The following is an 18277-nucleotide window of genomic DNA, read 5'->3' as shown; positions in this document are numbered from 1 at the left end:
TATAAAATACAGCTTTTTAAATCATAGATTCATAATTTTTTCATTTGTTTAAACTTAATTTTCATAATATTTTTAATGTAAAAATAGGTCCCTTTAAAAAAAATTGCCCTGATTGTTCTGCTCATACTCAATATGACTATAAAACAGTATCATTTTTATTCTTTGTATTTGTCTTTTATAAATGGCTTGTGTTATTAATCTTATTTACACTTTTATTCTTCCTGCACTCTGAGGTAAACCTATTTCTCTTAAATTATATTTATGTCTTTGAAATTTTAAGTACATTTGCTGTCAAAAGAAATGTATTCTCCTAATTATGCCCAGAACAAACACCTAAGAGACCCAGTAGAATCGTAAAATGCAAAAAACATAGGCGTCTTTGCAATATGATCTCTTGAGAATGGCCTGTTCTGCAATCCGATAAGCTGTAAAACTTTACAATAACAGGTCATTATTCTACCCCATTCATTGTTAGGTTTTTAAACTTCTATAATTCTAAAATAGAATAAATTTATTTCATATATTTGTTATTGTGCTCTAGACTTCTAGAAATACTTTATCCTTTTAGAGTCCCTAAAATAATATTTTTATGTGAGTAAAAAACTGATTTGAAAATTTTACTCTAAATTTTTGGCTGTTTAGGATATCCTAAATTTAATGCATTTGCTACCAAAAGGTATTTCAACTCTGAAATGAAATTTAAATGACTTAACTAAGGCATTAGTAATATTTTGATACAGAAAATTCTATTATAATTAAGATGATAAAAGAGATATTTTATTATAAACAACTTATATTCCAAGAATCTACGTATATGTCAAGAAAATCTGCATCTAGAAAAGTAGTTTGGGAAAGGGAGATGAAGGCCAAAAAAAAATTGGGAGGAGGCATACTAATTTGCTTATAATTATTTATAATCAATCTAAAATATACTTTAGAGCTATATTTTATAGTCATTTTTAGAAACTCTAAGTTATTGCCCTGAAATTTAACAAATGTTAATGTAAAATATGTTTTGACATTCCTTTCATATTATGTTATGTTTAATAAGACTTATCTCTGGTAGGTCAAAGTCTATTGTGAACTGACCTTGCATAATTAGAAAATTCCATTGTGAAAGCCTAATATTTGACATATAAACAAAATATAATACTATTGAAATTATATGTAGAATCAAGCACGGCAACTTAATTTGTGAAGAAACGGCTTAGGTAAAAGGTGGGTAAATAATACAGCTCTTTCAAGCAATATATGAAGTCTAGAAGAGTGAGTACTACACAAATTTCAACATCTTCAAATGGCCTAAAGTAGCACTGGCACTTTAACTTTAGTTTCTGGAAAAATTATCAGATAATAAATCTATTTAACTCTGATATGGAGGAGGTCTGTTTGCAAGCACATATAATCACAATGTATACAATTAAAAAGGTTAAGAAATTAATAATATTGGAATAGAGAAATGTTTTAGGTATTTTTAAATTCCTAAATATCATCTGAATATTATTATTAAATGTATTGAACTCCATTTTTGGATACAAGGTTTGTATATAAAATAGAAGACATCAGTTATGTTTGTCCACAGAAGTGAAATATAAAAAGTGGAGAAAAAATTGGCTATTGAAAATCTTTAATGACTAGTACAAATGTTAACCTATCCTTATTTATGTAGAATTTATTATGTAGAATTTATTTGTAGAATTATTTATCAAATTCATAGATGCTTAAATAATTTTCATGCTGAGGCACACAGAATATGTACATTAGAGACATATGATAACTTTAATATCGGAAATAGGAACAATATTTAGACCAGTGGAAGGAAATTTGAACTGATATAGGCTTGAGAGTCAGGAAGAGAGATAAAATCACTAAAAACTTTCTTGAGATGTTTGGCAAATTGTACTGCTGGGAATTAAATAGGTCCATAAAGAGACAGGAGAATAAATTTGTTCCTCTGACCTCTAGAAACTCACACTAAAGCGGGAGAGGTCAACTTTAAACAAATAATTGTCACAGAATACAATAAATGCTATAATAAGTTTTGTAGAAGCTCAACAAAGAAATATCAAAATGCCTGAAGTAGTTGTGGGAAGAAGAACAACGACAACAACAAATAACAGGCTTTATTTCTATAAAAAAGAGCAGGAGCTTGCATTCCAGGCAGAGGGGATGACATACACAAAAGTACAGTGCTATAATTAAACAGGACCTGTGGGGGCAGGAAGGAGGAAGGTGCAAAGAGGGGTTAGTGATTTTTAACCTTGTGTATATACTTATCTTGGCTTGTTGCTTCTGCTTCCTCTTCTCCTCCCTTTCTCTTTCTTCCTTTCTTCCTTCTTCATCATCATCATCCAAGAAATACCTCAAACTGGTTACACTGTCTTCTCAATACAGGAATATCACACAGTGTGACTAGAGCATGGGAAATGCACTGAGAATTATGAGAGATGGGATCAGAACTGTATGGGGCTAGATTGTGACTGTCTTCATATGCTGTTTGAAATATTGATTGATTATTGGGGAAACCCGAGAAGCTCTGGTTCTTTGAGAGTCATCTTGTACCAGAACCACAGGATTTTTATTAGTCCTATTCAGTTCATTAAAATTCATTAATTATAGAGACTCCATGTTTCCTTCGAAGTATCTCTAATAGTAGACAAGAATGGATTCTTGTCCCACAAATTTCTAAGATTTCTTGGAAATCTCCATTTTATCCTAAAAATTGATATCGCTTTTACATTCTATTCCATAATATAGCCATGCTTTTTTAATTGGAAAAAATATTGCATATTTCTAGATAAAAATGATATCCAAGAATATAAGCCATATTTATCTCATGGCGTTAAATGCATTCTAACTCCTTGTCTATGTATAATTGAAGTGTGTGTGTACCCCCAGATTGCCAACAATGTTAAGAGGGCACAGTGAAAAAAGCATAAGTATCACATACATGGGTCTTTTCTCTCTTTTTGTAAAGAAATGGTAACCATTTTCAACAGTTTTTTAGTGTAGAGTAGTCTCGATTATTGTATTTATAGTTTCTATTATAAGAATTCTTCATTAGTCCTATATAGTAGAAAAATTTACATGACCTACTTTGAAATCTATGAGACATTTAATATGTTTTTAATATGTTTGTATGTTTGGTGATTTTAATTTATTCTGGTAACTAAAAAGTTAAGTCTTCCTTGGAAAAACTCTTAGAGCAACATTTTATGTATTTAAAAATCGAAAATCTAATTCTGGAAAAAAGATGTTTTACCAATGATAATTTGATTTGAAAATCTATATATACTGCATTGTGGAAATGTTACATATTGTGTATATTTCATGTCACCGACCCTCAGAAACAGCTTTTAGTTTTTAACTTGTAAGATTAATTATAGATCTTTCTTGGTGTCAGTAATTTCATAATATAGCTTCCTTATCATTTCCCTCCCAAATGTCTGCATGAATCAGTAACCCAGACATCTAGAGCCTGTATAATAAAAAGGAACAGTTTATCTTGATCATATCATATAAAAAGGCCCTCACTACTTGGCCTCTGGCTCTGTATCATAATATTTAGCAACTACTCAAACTGCAACTTATGTTGCAGTCTTGAAAGTACTAGCAATTTCTCAAATACACTGTGCTTTCTCAGTTCTACCTGGAATACACTTCTCCACTCCTCTTTGTCTCCTCCTTGGCATGCCTCTCCCAGGAGTCAGTATACTTTCTTACCAGTGGTAATTTAAATGGAAATAGTTACAATATGGACAGAAATGCTAATATATTACAGGAATCAATAAAAGTGTTAAAATTTTTTAAATGTTAAAAGTGATAAAAGTAAGTTTAAGTTATAGCAAAAAACCTGAGAATTAAAGAGAAATTGGTAGTAAGGAAGAGGTGGCAGTGTTTAACTAAGATTTAGATACACAAGGTGGGAATAATCACATTTCTAATTGAAGTGCACCAGTATAAGGAAGTAAGGGAATAAGAGGTGTTCATTGGGAATAGCAAATAATTTGATGAAATCAACAAATAAAAGTGGGTGATAATTTGAAAAAGAAGAAAGTCCTGAAATCCAAAGTAAGGAGTTGGACTTTATTTTGGTAAAAATAAAGAAAATTGAAAAATTTTTAATCAAGAAGAGACATTATCAGCCTCGAAAGTAATGGAAGTAAACTCATCATTAATATGTCAGATATGTGAAGTTTTAGGTTAGAATTGCCTGATGATTCTACTGTTATTTCTCCTCTAAATAAATAGAATTATATTTGAGGTATGACAGTAAAGTAATGACACTGATATTATAGAAATCTCATAACTTTTTCCAGCAGAGTGTCATCCGTACAACAGGGAGAAAGGACGATTATTTTTATGTTGTCGCCATTACCCAAAATATTTTTCGAAAGTTTTTGGAATTACCTTCCAAACCCATTTTGCATTCTCTTAAGTGTTGTTTATAGTGGTAAATAACATTTGTATTTCATCACAGGTATTATCTTAAGACACGCTAATTCACTTTCAAAGAACTGCTTTTTCAGGTTCAAACATATTGCTTCCACTTTCCTACTGTAAATCTTCCCTTGCTTTCTGGAGCTACACAAAAATTCGTGTTAATGCTGGTTAACTTTATGTCATAAATTTTTAGTTGCCATGTATACATTTTATATTCCTGCTTTTATAAATAAATGTTTTATTCTTATAACCTTGGAAAGGATTGAATAGATTTTAAATAATGGAATAACTTGAGTTGAATCTAATATTGATACTACATCAATATAATATATAGATAATACATTATAGATATATATATATAGTCATAAGATTATTTTGAAATTCAAAGAGTGAAAACACTGAAAGGCAATAAGTAATTGTTTCTCTGTAATTCCATGTCTATTTCTAAACCTCCAAAGAGAATTCTGTTTATGGAAATAATAACACTTTAATCACTTTTTAAATTTTAACTGGAGGTTTTTCAGACATAAAATGATTAAAGAGTATGTGGACATGTTTTTTTTTTTAGGAAAAAGAACGGTTGAAGCAAGAAAAACGTGATGAAAAAAGATTAAATAAAGAGCGTAAACTAGAGCAACGAAGATTAGAATTAGAAATGGCAAAGGAACTGAAGAAGCCTAATGAAGACATGTGCTTAGCAGACCAAAAGGTAATTTATCATGTAAACCATTTCATAAATAAATTTAATTTTTCCTGTATTCTCACCTGATTTTTTTGCCAGAGCTGTCATTATGAAATCCTTTCATAATGGAGCAGCGGATTTCCAAGCCTACGCCAATCAGCCTCTCCTGGATGAGTACCAATAAACCTCTAGAGCTCTTGAGCTGATAATGGCTATTCTTAATGCATACAAGGGTTACTACAACAAGCCTTTTTAATTTAAGTAGGTGTACTGTAGAAATTAACAAAGATGAATTATAGAAGTAGATAGGATTTCTATGTTTCATTTGGTTGTTCCCAGGCATTTAGGTACAGAAAGATCTAACTTCTCCCCATAGATATTCAAATAAATTAGGATTTATAATATGTGACCTCCTTCGGCGCTTTAGGAATGGTAGCTTATTTTTACTGAGTATGTTTACTATATGACAGGCACTATGCTAAGTGCTTTATATGAATTCGTTCACTTAATTCTAACCACAGTTCTGTGGAGCTGGTATTTATGCCCATTTACAGAAGATAAAAGTGAGACACAGTTTAAGGAACTTACCCAAGACTATATAGTTAATAAATGGAAACTTGGATTCAAGCCTCAGTTTATTAAATTCTGGAATCCATACTGTTTATCATCTTGAAGCCAAGAAACGTGTCCAATCAAAGTTGTTTGTTTTCTCTTCCATCATGCATCACAAACTTATAATTTTACTAAAATACATAAAAATAGACATTTGGAAAAAGCAAAATAATATTTAGTAACTGGCATGATTTCACCCACTTATGAATAGAAATCAGTTATGCTTAACTATAGATAAGAAGATGGCATTTCTAGAAAATTATAGCAGTGCTGCATATCATCTCTATAATACTCAGTAATATATTATTATACTTGGTCAATAACATCTGTATTTACTTACATACCATAGTCATCTGATATACAAATAATGATCGTTTCTTGATTTATGTAAGCTCTTTTCTAAAGTGCTTTAAGTAAACCCTAGTAGGGATTTAATTATATTAATATCCTATTTATTTACTTAGAATAAATGCTTTTGAATAAAAATAAGTATACATACTAATTTTAGTTACTTAGATGTATAAAATTTCTAAGCACAGAATGGGTATATAGATTAGTTAACACATTTCATAAGCTCCATAGTGAGCAATTTTTTTAAAATCTTAAGTGAACTTTATTTTCTTGCATCTTTTATTTTAACTTAAATTCATATGTACTATATCAAATATGTAAGTCCATTTTAAACCTCACTTTTGTTAGCTTTAAGAAAATGTATATATCCAATATAGTTTAGGAAAAAAGAAAACTCAGAATTAAGTGGTTTTCAAATGGAACAAATGAGTTGTATACTATCAGCCAGTTCTGTGCTTCTACACAATATTAGTAGATAAAGTCTTTGGTTAGTTATTTAAGTATGTGCATGGTGGAGGAACATTTTTGAACAAGGACCAATTTAGATAAATAGACATACTTACAAGTCACATTTTTTTCCAGTCAAAATTTAAGGTACTGTTATTGAATCCCATTCATGGACAAAATGTTTTTAATTTAGATTACCTATTTATTTAAATTTTTTAATGTCCATGACAACTGGTACTACAATTTAGTCATTAAAATGTTAATATGTGAGCCTGTTTGAGAAGTAGCGGAAGAGGCAGCTTTCTAATTTGAGTACTGAAACTCAATACAGTATTAATGTTTCACTACATACAGGACACCTAAAGACTGCTAGTTGCAGTATACCTGGATTCTTGATAGGGTCATAGGTTCTGGTCATGTGGACCTAGTAATTTATCAGCATTCGTTAACCAAAGATGGTACCAGTCTTTCCGACTGTACAGCCCACAGATGCACACTAGTCATATCTGAGCTACCAAAAAAGTGTTAATCATAAATCAATCTCCATCATTAGAAGAAATCAGTGTGTGCCCTACTATGCCCATAGTAAAGTAGTTTTGAAAGGTTTATTTCTTAATGTTATCTAATTTTTATCCAGTTATATAACCCACACTTTATCAATATGTAAGTTAATTAAAATTAGTGTTCTCTTTTGTAGAGATCTAAGTTCATATTGAGCTCAACCAAAGTTTATTGATGGTTACTTGCATTCGAGATCCTATACTTATTACCAGGGGGTTGCAGAAATGTTCTCAGGGAATTTACCATCCAGAGGGAAACCCACCAGTGTCAATGCAAGAGAAAGGCAGGAACTTATTTAACTTCAGAAGATAAAAAAATCATAGCTTTTAAAATTTATTTTATTTTCAGCCTTTGCCAGAGTTGCCTCGTATTCCAGGACTGGTTCTCTCTGGAAGTACATTTTCAGACTGTCTTATGGTGGTGCAGTTCTTACGAAACTTTGGTAAAGTTTTGGGCTTTGATGTGAATATTGATGTTCCAAACCTGAGTGTTCTTCAAGAGGGATTACTAAATATAGGGGACAGCATGGGTGAAGTACAAGACTTGCTTGTGAGGCTCCTCTCAGCTGCTGTATGTGATCCAGGTCTAATTACAGGATACAAGGTAAAAAATATATATATATATGAAAGTTGTTTTTTTTTTTTTAATTTGTACTATCAGTGCATTGGTAGCTGGCTGTATGTAATATGTTAGCAGAAGATCGTATAGATCCATTCTTTTCTACAAAACATTAAATGTAGATTTGCTCAGGTTGCAATTGGTACCAACCTAGAAAAACCTGTTTCATAAAACCTACAGAATGTAGATCATTCCCAAATTACTCTTTTTGTCCTCTAGGTTTCAGAAAAAACCAAGTTGATTTAACGAGATACCCAAGTGATATTCAGCAAAACAGAGAATTCATAACTCATAAAGCAATTAGAACTTATGTGTGCTTTCTGATATTATACTGTGTTCTCTCTGAGTCACTGTGAATAACAGGCTAATCAAGGCAACTGCAGACCAGTGTGTTAAGACTCTACTGCTCAGTGGATACTCAATAAGTTTAAAGTTATCTTAATTCCCGTTAAGATACACATTTCAGTCAGCTTTGCTCTAGGTAATAATTGCATAGGGAGAAGCTTCCCACTGTACCTGTTACTTTTTCCTTCATCTCCCTATTCACTTAGTATATCAGGCAATAAACCCCATGACACCATAGGGCCAGACAACACAATAATAGGGCTTTTGAACCTCCCATCTCCCCCCACCACCCGAATAGAATGTCTAAAAAAGCCTGGAAAGGCTTGGGATACTTTCTGTATTCAAAGAAGGTATGATAGATGATTTCACCCCGCCTAACTTTTAACCAAGGGTTTGAAAAAGTACTTGTAAAAAGATTACAAGTACTCGAATTGTCTATTATCACTTGCGTATTTTTGTCTCCACTTAATCAAAAATGTGAATAAAGCCCTTGTCAGTATTATCTAGATTATATAATATCAATATTTTAAAATCTTATTGTTTTATGTGATGAATGGTTATGACCAATACTATAAAAATGCCAAAATTTTATAGGCCAAAACAGCTCTCGGAGAACATTTGCTGAATGTTGGTGTGAATCGAGACAATGTTTCCGAGATTTTGCAGATTTTTATGGAAGCCCACTGTGGACAAACTGAGCTTACTGAGAGCCTGAAGACCAAAGCTTTTCAGGCTCACACTCCAGCACAGAAAGCCTCAGTTCTGGCTTTTCTGATCAATGAACTGGCATGCAGCAAGAGTGTGGTGAGGTAAGCATATGCCCAAGTTTCCTGGTGATTCTTTTCTGTTTTGAATTTTCTTATCACAAAGTAATGCAAATCACTTAAAGAAAATTTTGAAGTTACAGAACTAGCACAAAGAAAAAAATTAAAATTACACTTAATATCACCATTCAGAGAAGATTAATAATAATATTTTAATGTCTTGGCAACCTATTGAAAAGAAAATTTGGATCATACTATATATAATCTTTGTAACCTGTTTTGTTTATTTAATAATTTTGTTATTTATATACTGAAGTGTAAAAATACCTTTTCTTACTATGGTGCCAGAATTCAACACTGTTGTAAGAATCTAGAAGTTTTATTTCCTTGACATCTTTTGTTGATAGATGACTACATGATTTTCCTTAGTAGCCATTTATAGAATCATCCACCTACTTTTGATTTTATGATGTGCTAATGCAACCTTAATATTATTAGCTTATTGATGTATTAATTTGTACTTTTTTTGAAAAAGTACTCAATCTCATTTAAGAGCCAAAGTAAGTCCTCCACTGCAGTATCCAACATTTGGGGAACAAATCCACATTCATCTTATCCTTGCTATTAATTATTTTACAGATTTTAATTTTGTTACTTTTAGTTCTTGACCTTTTTAGAAAAAGGATCAATCCAAATATTTCAGAGCTGTGCATTTCTGCTATTGATGGACATTTTAAGTTTTCTATACATCTCTTAGTTGTGATACTGTATTAATATAATTTTTCATTTGTTTTTGTTATTCATTAGCAGTCATCGTTTTTACTTAACAAAAAACTGCAGCAATTTGCTTACCAAATTAATGTATTGCATAATGTATTAATTTATGTTTTCTAATAAATTTTTACATTGGTAGTGAAATCGACAAGAACATTGATTATATGTCAAACTTAAGGAGAGATAAATGGGTGGTAGAAGGTAAACTCCGCAAGTAAGTCCTGTTTTATTAAAATCAATATACTTTTTTCTCATTGTACAAGTTACCCAGTAAAATATACAAATTGCAAAGATAGAATTTAAATTTTATTTTGTCTAACAATTAGAAAAGATAAAGCTTAATTAAGATGAAATTAAGACCAGAATTTGCAATAGATAAAAGATATGAAATTTATTGAGCTCATATACTTCAAACTTAGAAGAAAGTCCATTTATCATTTTTCTTTCAAAGCAGTCGAGCAATCACATTTTCTAAGATTGTTGTCACTTTCAGGTTACTTTTGTCATAAATAGAATCTTTGGAACTACTGCTTTTCTTCTTAATTGCTTTTTAATTAAAGTTTGCTTTTATAGAGAGTCTAACATATCCAAATATATTCAACATTAAAACTTAATTAGCTTTCTGCCAGGAAATATAATGCTGAAATTATTCAACTTCTATGTTAAGAGCATAGTTTCTTTGTGGTAATGTGAATTGAAATTTATTCAGTCTCTTAGTATGAGATCAGGAATTATCACTTGGCCGTTGCTGGAGTAGTCCTTTCACCTTTTTAAGTTTTTTTTACATGTGTTCTAATTCCAGAGACATACCCACAATTATTCTTGAAAGTTAATATGTTCTGTAATTTCTAGAAATAAATTTAAAATTTCTTTAATTCTAATTTTTATTGTCATTGATTTATTGTTTATTGTGAGAGAAATATCATTAGCTATTCTTGCTTAAAATTCACATTATGCTCTTTAAGAAAGAAACCTTTTCTTCCATATCTCATTTGTTCATATTTAAAGGCTCAGAATCATTCATGCTAAGAAAACAGGCAAAAGAGACACTTCCGGTGGCATTGATCTTGGAGAGGAACAACATCCATTAGGCACGCCCACTCCAGGACGAAAGCGAAGAAGAAAGGGAGGAGACAGTGATTATGATGATGATGATGATGATGACAGTGATGACCAAGCTGACGAAGATGATGAGGATGAAGAAGATAAAGAAGACAAAAAAGGAAAAAAGGCTGACATCTGTGAAGATGAGGTAGTCAAATTTAGGTTGATTTTAATACTTAAGTAAGATTGTGTAACATTGAAAAATAACAGAATTCAGAGTCAAATGAATTGGGTTGAAATTCCATTTTGACACTTATTTGCCCCAATTTCTTCATCTGAAAACTGAATAATAATCAGGTTTTTTGTTTGTTTGTTTGTTTGTTTTATGATGGTTAGGTAAATATTGAATAGAATACCTATACATAGAAGTCACTTACATTGGACAAAAGATTTTAAGTTTTTCTTTTTATATGACTTGAGGGTTCTCCAAAGAACTATGCAGATTCTTAATTTCAGATATTCTCTTTCATTTTATTAACATACTACATTTGTACAATACTTCAAGTCTTAAAAGTGTCGTCAGGTTTAATGAGACTGATGTATTTCCCAGACACCAGTTTATTATGTGACTAGCTTTAGGCACCTTTGATCAAAGAAATATAAGGCACTAAAAGTCCCCGCTAGTGGAAGATTTGTAGTAAGAAACTGTAATGCGTTAAGTGTTAACTGCTTTGATTGCGGTATTTAAAATGTGCTAGGTAGGAACAAAGGAAGAACGTTTAATCTTTCTAAGGAATAAATTCTCATAAAGGATTTCTGGACCCATTAGCTGAGGCTACAAGCTGGGCCAAATGTTAGCCTGGGGAGGAATCCAGGGAAGAGTTTTTCAGGCCGAGAATAGCATGATCAAGGGCACAGAAGCCTAAAACCATAATGTCCTTTAAGGGACTTACAGGTGCTTCAGTGTTACTAGAGAGCCTCATACGTAATAAATACAAACTAGGATTTTATACTTTTTTAGTGATACGAAGCCACTGAAGGGTTTTAAGTAAGGGAATGACATGGTCAGACTTGATTTCTAAGTTGTTCACGGCAGCTCTGTGGAAGATAGAAATAGATTTGGGTAGGGCAAGATCAAAGGTGGGAAGATCAGTCATAAGATATTGCAATAATTTAGGTGAGTTGTGAGGAGTCTGAAACTAGAACAATGGTAGTTGGGATGAAGAAAGTGGAAAGGATTCAATAAGCATTTAAGAGGAAGAATGAGTAGGGTTTGAAGGTGGATTGTGTAGGCTAAAGGAGGGGTAAGTTTAATTTCCAACTGTCTGGCTTGGGAGACTGCATGCTATTGTTGCACTTAACTAAGAAAGAGAAATCGGGAGGAATAGAGTAAATAGATGCTAGGGGAAGTGGGGAGTATGGAACAGAGCGTTGGAGACAGGAAATGATGGTAGGTTTATTTTAGACATACTGAGTTTGAGGTGTCTATGCAAGAGTTCAGCTATCAATTGGATTTAAGAATCTGAAGCCCAAAGAAGAGTTCAGTCTTGAAAATATAGATCTGGAAGTTATTAGCACATAATTTACATAATTATTAGACAATAATTTAAAATCATGAAGTGGACAAGTTTGCACAAGGGAATTGGTCTAGTGGAACCCGAGAGAACATCAGTATTTAAGAAGAGTCCACAAGGCTTATTGTTGAAAAGGGAATAGTTAGAGAGGTGAAAGATTTCTATAGTCCCCAAAACCATCTCCAGAGTCAGTGATTCACTAAGAAGACTTACAGAACTTAGCATCTAGTCATGCTATAGCTATGAATTATTACAGCAAAAGGAAACAAAGCAAAACCAGCAAAGAGAAAAGGCACAGGGGCCAAAGTCCAGAGGAAACCAGGCCAAGCTTCTAAGAGTCTTTTTCCAGTGGCATCACACAGAATATGCTTAATTCTCCTAGCATTGAGTTGTGAAATATTGTTTTAGCAAAGCTCATTGGAGACTCGGTGCCCAGAGTTTTAATAGAGGGTTAGTCACATAGGCACCCGCTGCATAGCATATGCCAAAATTCCAGACTCTCCAAAGAAAAGTAGGTGTTCAGTATAAAACACATTGTTAGCACAGTTTAGGTCCAGTGAGCCCATCTTATCTGTTAGGGTCAGGGAACCCTCCAGATTTTAAGTTCCCAGACACCACCCAAATGCTAACTTTACAAGCAGGCCTTTCAAAGGGTAGAAGTCAGATCTGCAGTGTTAACTCTTTTCTACATGTGTAATAACAAAAATTAAGAAAGCTGAACATTTCAAAAATGAGGGAGTGATAAACAATATTAAGACAGCAGGAGTCTAGTGTGATGAGGACTGAAAGTGTTCAGTAGATTTGGCAACATAGGGGTCATTGATAACCAATGCCAGCACAGTGTCATTAGACAGATGAGAGCAAACACCAGCCTATAATTAATTTAAGTGATAAATAGGAAGTGATAAAGTAAGGATAACTGTTTCAAGCTTTCGGTTTCAGAGGAAAGAGTAGTTCCTAGAGGAGAACAAAGACTAAGGATTCTTCAGAAGAAAGACTTAGGTGATTTTTCATTGAAAGAGTCAATAAAATCAGGGAGAGAGGTTGAAGATTAAAGAGATAAAGAGAATAATTAAGGTGTAACATCTCCTAAGATATTGGAAGATATTCATTCATGGTGAAGGGGCTAGCTTTGAAGAGTTAAGCTAAAGGGAAGAAGGCAAGGTTATAGAGGGTGTGTGTGTTTAAGGGAAGCTACCATAAGCCTTGGAAATGGACTTGTGTAAAAGAGAAATTAAAGTTGAATTTCACCTTTTACCAAAAAAAAAAGTGCTAGAAATATTGATAGGGCTACCGAATGGTACTCAAAAAAGAATATATAGCCCACCATTCCTTGTTCCCTCAGTGTCAGGAGTATTCAGCTAAGGAAATCTAGAAATAACTGTTCCTTTCTTGAATCAAGTCTGTACTGCTAAAGAATTTAACAAGGCTTAGAGGGATGACTTTAGTGATGGAACATGTGAAAATAATATCTAATCAAGACCAATGATAAATTAGTGAATCAAATTTTGACTGAATCTAGATAATAATGCAGAGGTACTTATAAGATCATGTACTACACAACTCTCTTAAGTAAAAATAGCATAAATGTAAAGTGTTTTTATAAATCCTCCCAATGTTCTATTTTAAACCAAGATGATAAAAATCACTAGAGTGAGCTTTACTTATCTTAAGAGTACCAATCTGAAAAGGAGACTACATTGAGATTCCTTATAGAAATTATTTTATAATGTTGTACTTTGAAACCACTTGATCATATATTTATATGCTATGACAAATAATGCGAAGGGTATATAAATTGGGTATTAGAATTGTAGTTACCTAAACAAAAGATACCGTTTATAACCAAATCTGCTGCATTTGGCAAATGGAGCTGTTTCCATAGTAGGAATTAAACCTTTTTGATCACTATTAATCACCTTTTCACCGAATTAGCATCCCTTTAAAACACTTAATATTATAAATTGTTTCAAAGTATTAACTCTCATATATTAGACAACCCTGTATTGAGATTTCAGTGTATTCTGCTGGGTAGTTATCCCACTAAATTAGAATTTATTTACAGAAATTATTTGCTTTGCCTGGCTTCTTTTTCACAAGGATAATTAACAAACCATACATTTTTTTTCTTTAAGGGAGATAAAAACTATTAAAAGTTGTTATTAATGATTTAGAAATTGTAAATGTTTCTTAGACCAGATGTGTCATTTAAAGTAGTATTTTGGGTTTTTTTATGAGTGTCGAATTATAGAGTTAATTAGATTATCAGGTTTTATTGATCAAAATTTTAGCAAATGTGTACCTTGTTATTAATGTAAGAAAACAGTTTTAAAATTTCTTAAATAATATTTTGGGACCTAAGAAGTAAAATTAGCATTTCCTTTAAATGAATTGAAAGTTAATCTTTGTAATGAAGAACTGGTAGCCGCTTACCAATTTCCTAATAAAGTAAAATTTTAACTATTTAATAAACCTGATGGATAAGATAAGCATAAGCACATTATTCCTTCAAAAATAGGTTTGACCTCTTGATTAAAGTGTAGAGTGTCAGTAGTTACACTTATTAAAGAACAAATTTCAGAGAACTATTCCATTGAGACTCATGTGATTCCTTTCAATTAAAAGATATTGCCCTTAATTAAGTCATAGCCCTTTGTCTCAAAGATGATTTCCTCTTCTCCTTACTCTTCATTTCTTCAACACATGGAGTCTTTCTCTAATACTTAGATTTCTGTTGAAACCTATGTGAACTTTAACCTCACAAGTTGGCATGTAAGAGGTTATGTAAACAATTAACTCCAGCATATAGGGACATGTAATAACCTCTTTTGGTTGAGAAACCATGGCTGATAAAGATTCCGTGTTCTTAGATTTGTTGTTGCCTTTCCCTCTGGTCTTTCAGATTCATTCATGTATCTTAAAATTATAAGGACTATTAGCCAAAATGTCTTTAAACAAAACTTTACTAAATATTTTGCTTCTTTTGCATTATAGGAAGAGTCTTAGAAATGCCATTTATTTCATTTGACTAATACGTATGTACTTCGATGTCTTATTTTAGATATTTTTGATTGAATTGCATTTTTATATAAACATTATTAAACGTTTGTGCTGCTGGTCAAAAGATTGCTTTAGAATCATGTATATATGTACATATCTATTTGAGAGTCAAGATTTAAGGGTCATTGAACCTATTCTCTTTTAAGGTTTAATTACCAAAAGAAATTATGCTAATATTAACACAAGAAATGTGACTACAAGCCTCTGTAACTTGGTTTCCTACATTTGAAGGAGTAGATAAATGATTGATAGTGGTAATACTATTGATATTTCCCTTTCACTTCCTAGTATTGGGGAGATAATCATGCTGATCTAGAAATAACTGTTTATGAGTAGTTGGTGACTGTGTTTTTTAAAAAATGCTCAAAGAAAGTGAACGTCAAAAAAGAATTCTTACTTTTTTCAATCTAAGCCATAGCTGTACCTTCTCATTAAAGTACAACTTTCAGAAAGAAAGAAAGTAACCTATTTACATATTATGTGCTAGCAACTCTGCTAGTTGCTTTTCATATGTTTTAAAAGCTCAATGTACTGAAAATATAACTTACCTTCCTTGCTCTAAAAATGACTCACATTACAGTACCAATATTTTTGCAGTCTCATCTCCCAGGTTTAAACCCTTAACATTCATAATTTATTCCTTCTTTCATCTCCCTCACTCCTCTCTACCTCATGCCTATCATTTGCCAGGACTTAAAAGTTCTATCTAATATCTCTTATATCTATTAGCTTTTCTTTCTTTCTTTCTTTTTTTTTTTTTATCTTCCTAAGGCCTGTATTCTCCTTCCCTCTTTAATCATTCCAATTGCCAGATTTGCCAATTCTGGTTCTTTTCCTGCTGTAAGCCATCTTACAACTATTGCCATATTAATCTTTGTAAAGCATAGTTCTGTTTAATCTCTCACAAAGATCATATTATTGTCCATTTCCAAGCATTTACAGCACCAGAGAGTTTAATCCTAAACTCACCTTTGCCTTATCTCCCACCTTACCTCTTCATTTACCTTTCATGTCAAGATATGTCAAACTTTTTAGTGGAATTCCCTTCCCTCTTTTCTCAGATTAATCAATTCCTAACTATTCTTCAGTAGCTAATTAAAACACTTCTTCCATATAGCCTCTCTTAGTATAGATTCCCACTAGAAGGAATTTAACCCCCACCACCCTCCTGAACTCCATGACTCTTAATAACTAAATTTCTGAGGTCCTTACAGCTAGCTTCCTAATGTTTGGTGGTTTTTAGTTTTTAGTGTAATGTTTTATGTGTTTTAATACTCTACCAGAGTATTAGTTTATAGAGAGCAAAACTGACTCCTACTCATTTCCATAGGAAGCTTTCAGTAAATATTTGCTGATTGATTAAATACATAAATCTTAAAAACAGGTAAATGATACTGTATTTTGTTATGTATAGGATGAAGGTGACCAAGCAGCAAGTGTTGAAGAGCTAGAAAAACAGATTGAAAAACTGAGTAAAGTAAGCACTTTCAGATTACAGTTTATATATATAATATGTGTATATATATATATGTGTGTATATATATGTATATATGTATATAATATATATATTTGTTTGTTTGTTTGTTTGTTTTTTGCTGTATTTTAAAATTCTGCCTTGTATGAGACTAGTTTTTCTGGCTGCTAAATAAAAACAAGCTTTTTGTAAGTAATTAAAATGAGGAGCTCTAGAACATTCTCACAGTTAAACCTTAAAAGTTTAATGCCAAGGTTAAAAGCCTTCTCTTAAGTCATTGCCTGAACTTAATTGGGGCCTATATTCTTCACCTCTTCATTTAAATATAAACTATCAATAAATGCATGGTTTTATTTCTTGGAATTGATTACTTTTTAAATTCAGTCGAATTTCATGGTAATAGTTTCAGCATCTTAATGTTTTAATTTGCATTAATATATTTGTGGATTTTATTGCGTTGGAATTATTAACTGTATATATTTACATATTTCTCATTAAAAACTGAATTTCAGTAGCATTAGTGAAGTTTTAGGTGAAAAATGTTAAAAATGAGTTTTTAAAAGTGTTATGAGATTAATATTATGAGATACCTGTATATTATATCAGTGTTAGATTCATCACAAATTTATCCCAAAATTTACAGCCTGAGTATAAAAATAGATAAATGCAGGTATGGTTAATTACATTCATAAGTATTATTTGTTATACACTGTAATCAATGGAACTGAGCCAGTTTGCTTTGGCTCAATAAAGTACATGATCACATTGTTTATTATCAAGTATAAGACATGCTTTACTATAAGATAAGATACCTGATAAAATAAAACTTATCTTTTAATTCCTGGCATGAAAAATATTCCAATTTCCTTCAAAATAATTTCTATCATCATAAGTGTTACTGAAATTGAAGACAGACATGTAATATTTAGTTATTTTGCTATCCTTTCCCAGTAGTGAAATGTATCTGCTCTAAAGGCATAAAAAGTGTAAAGTCACATATTAATTTTTAAAGCACTTAACATCCATAGCTTAATTATATTCATCATTTTTAACAGCAACAGAGTCAGTACAGAAGGAAACTCTTTGACGCATCTCACTCTTTACGTTCGATGATGTTTGGCCAGGATCGTTACAGACGCCGATACTGGATTCTTCCCCAGTGTGGGGGGATTTTTGTAGAAGGCATGGAGAGTGGCGAAGGTAGGAACTGTTAATCTATTACAAAATAGCATAAGAAACCGTATTTTCTAAAACCTTATTACTCCTTCAATGTATTTTGGGCTTACAGAATCAAATTCGCCTTATGAATAAACTCTGTAAAACTTTGATTCTTAATCCTTTTTAACTCATAATCCCCCTTTCACTGATAAATATTCCTTCCCTGTCCATGATTTTTCTTCTGCCATTCTTTCTGACATCAGCATAAGCTAGTCTTTGTCTTATTTAGTGGACAAAGAGTTTCACCTGTATTTTCCTTTATAGCTGCTCCTCCACTTCTCTTCCTTCCCAATGTCAAGTTTTCCAAGAT

General features: G+C 31.9%; 1 protein-coding gene across 16 annotated transcripts in view; it reads left to right on the top strand.

Moving 5' to 3' along the window:
• Positions 1 to 18277, top strand: part of BAZ2B (bromodomain adjacent to zinc finger domain 2B) — a 287601-nt gene that overhangs the window by 238033 nt on the left and 31291 nt on the right. For all 16 annotated transcript variants that reach the window (XM_025039212.1, XM_015596525.2, XM_025039211.1 and 13 more), the window contains 7 exons: positions 5012 to 5152; positions 7445 to 7699; positions 8654 to 8868; positions 9737 to 9811; positions 10606 to 10849; positions 16690 to 16752; positions 17805 to 17949. In XM_025039212.1, coding sequence (XP_024894980.1) covers positions 5012 to 5152; positions 7445 to 7699; positions 8654 to 8868; positions 9737 to 9811; positions 10606 to 10849; positions 16690 to 16752; positions 17805 to 17949 — 1138 coding nt within the window. The remainder of the gene's footprint in view (positions 1 to 5011; positions 5153 to 7444; positions 7700 to 8653; positions 8869 to 9736; positions 9812 to 10605; positions 10850 to 16689; positions 16753 to 17804; positions 17950 to 18277) is intronic.

The sequence above is a fragment of the Pteropus alecto genome, unplaced genomic scaffold (assembly GCF_000325575.1).
Source record: "Pteropus alecto unplaced genomic scaffold, ASM32557v1 scaffold3, whole genome shotgun sequence".
Taxonomy (NCBI): Eukaryota; Metazoa; Chordata; class Mammalia; order Chiroptera; family Pteropodidae; genus Pteropus; species Pteropus alecto.
Note: the sequence above shows the minus strand (reverse complement) of the source record. Positions and strands in the feature narration are given on the sequence as shown.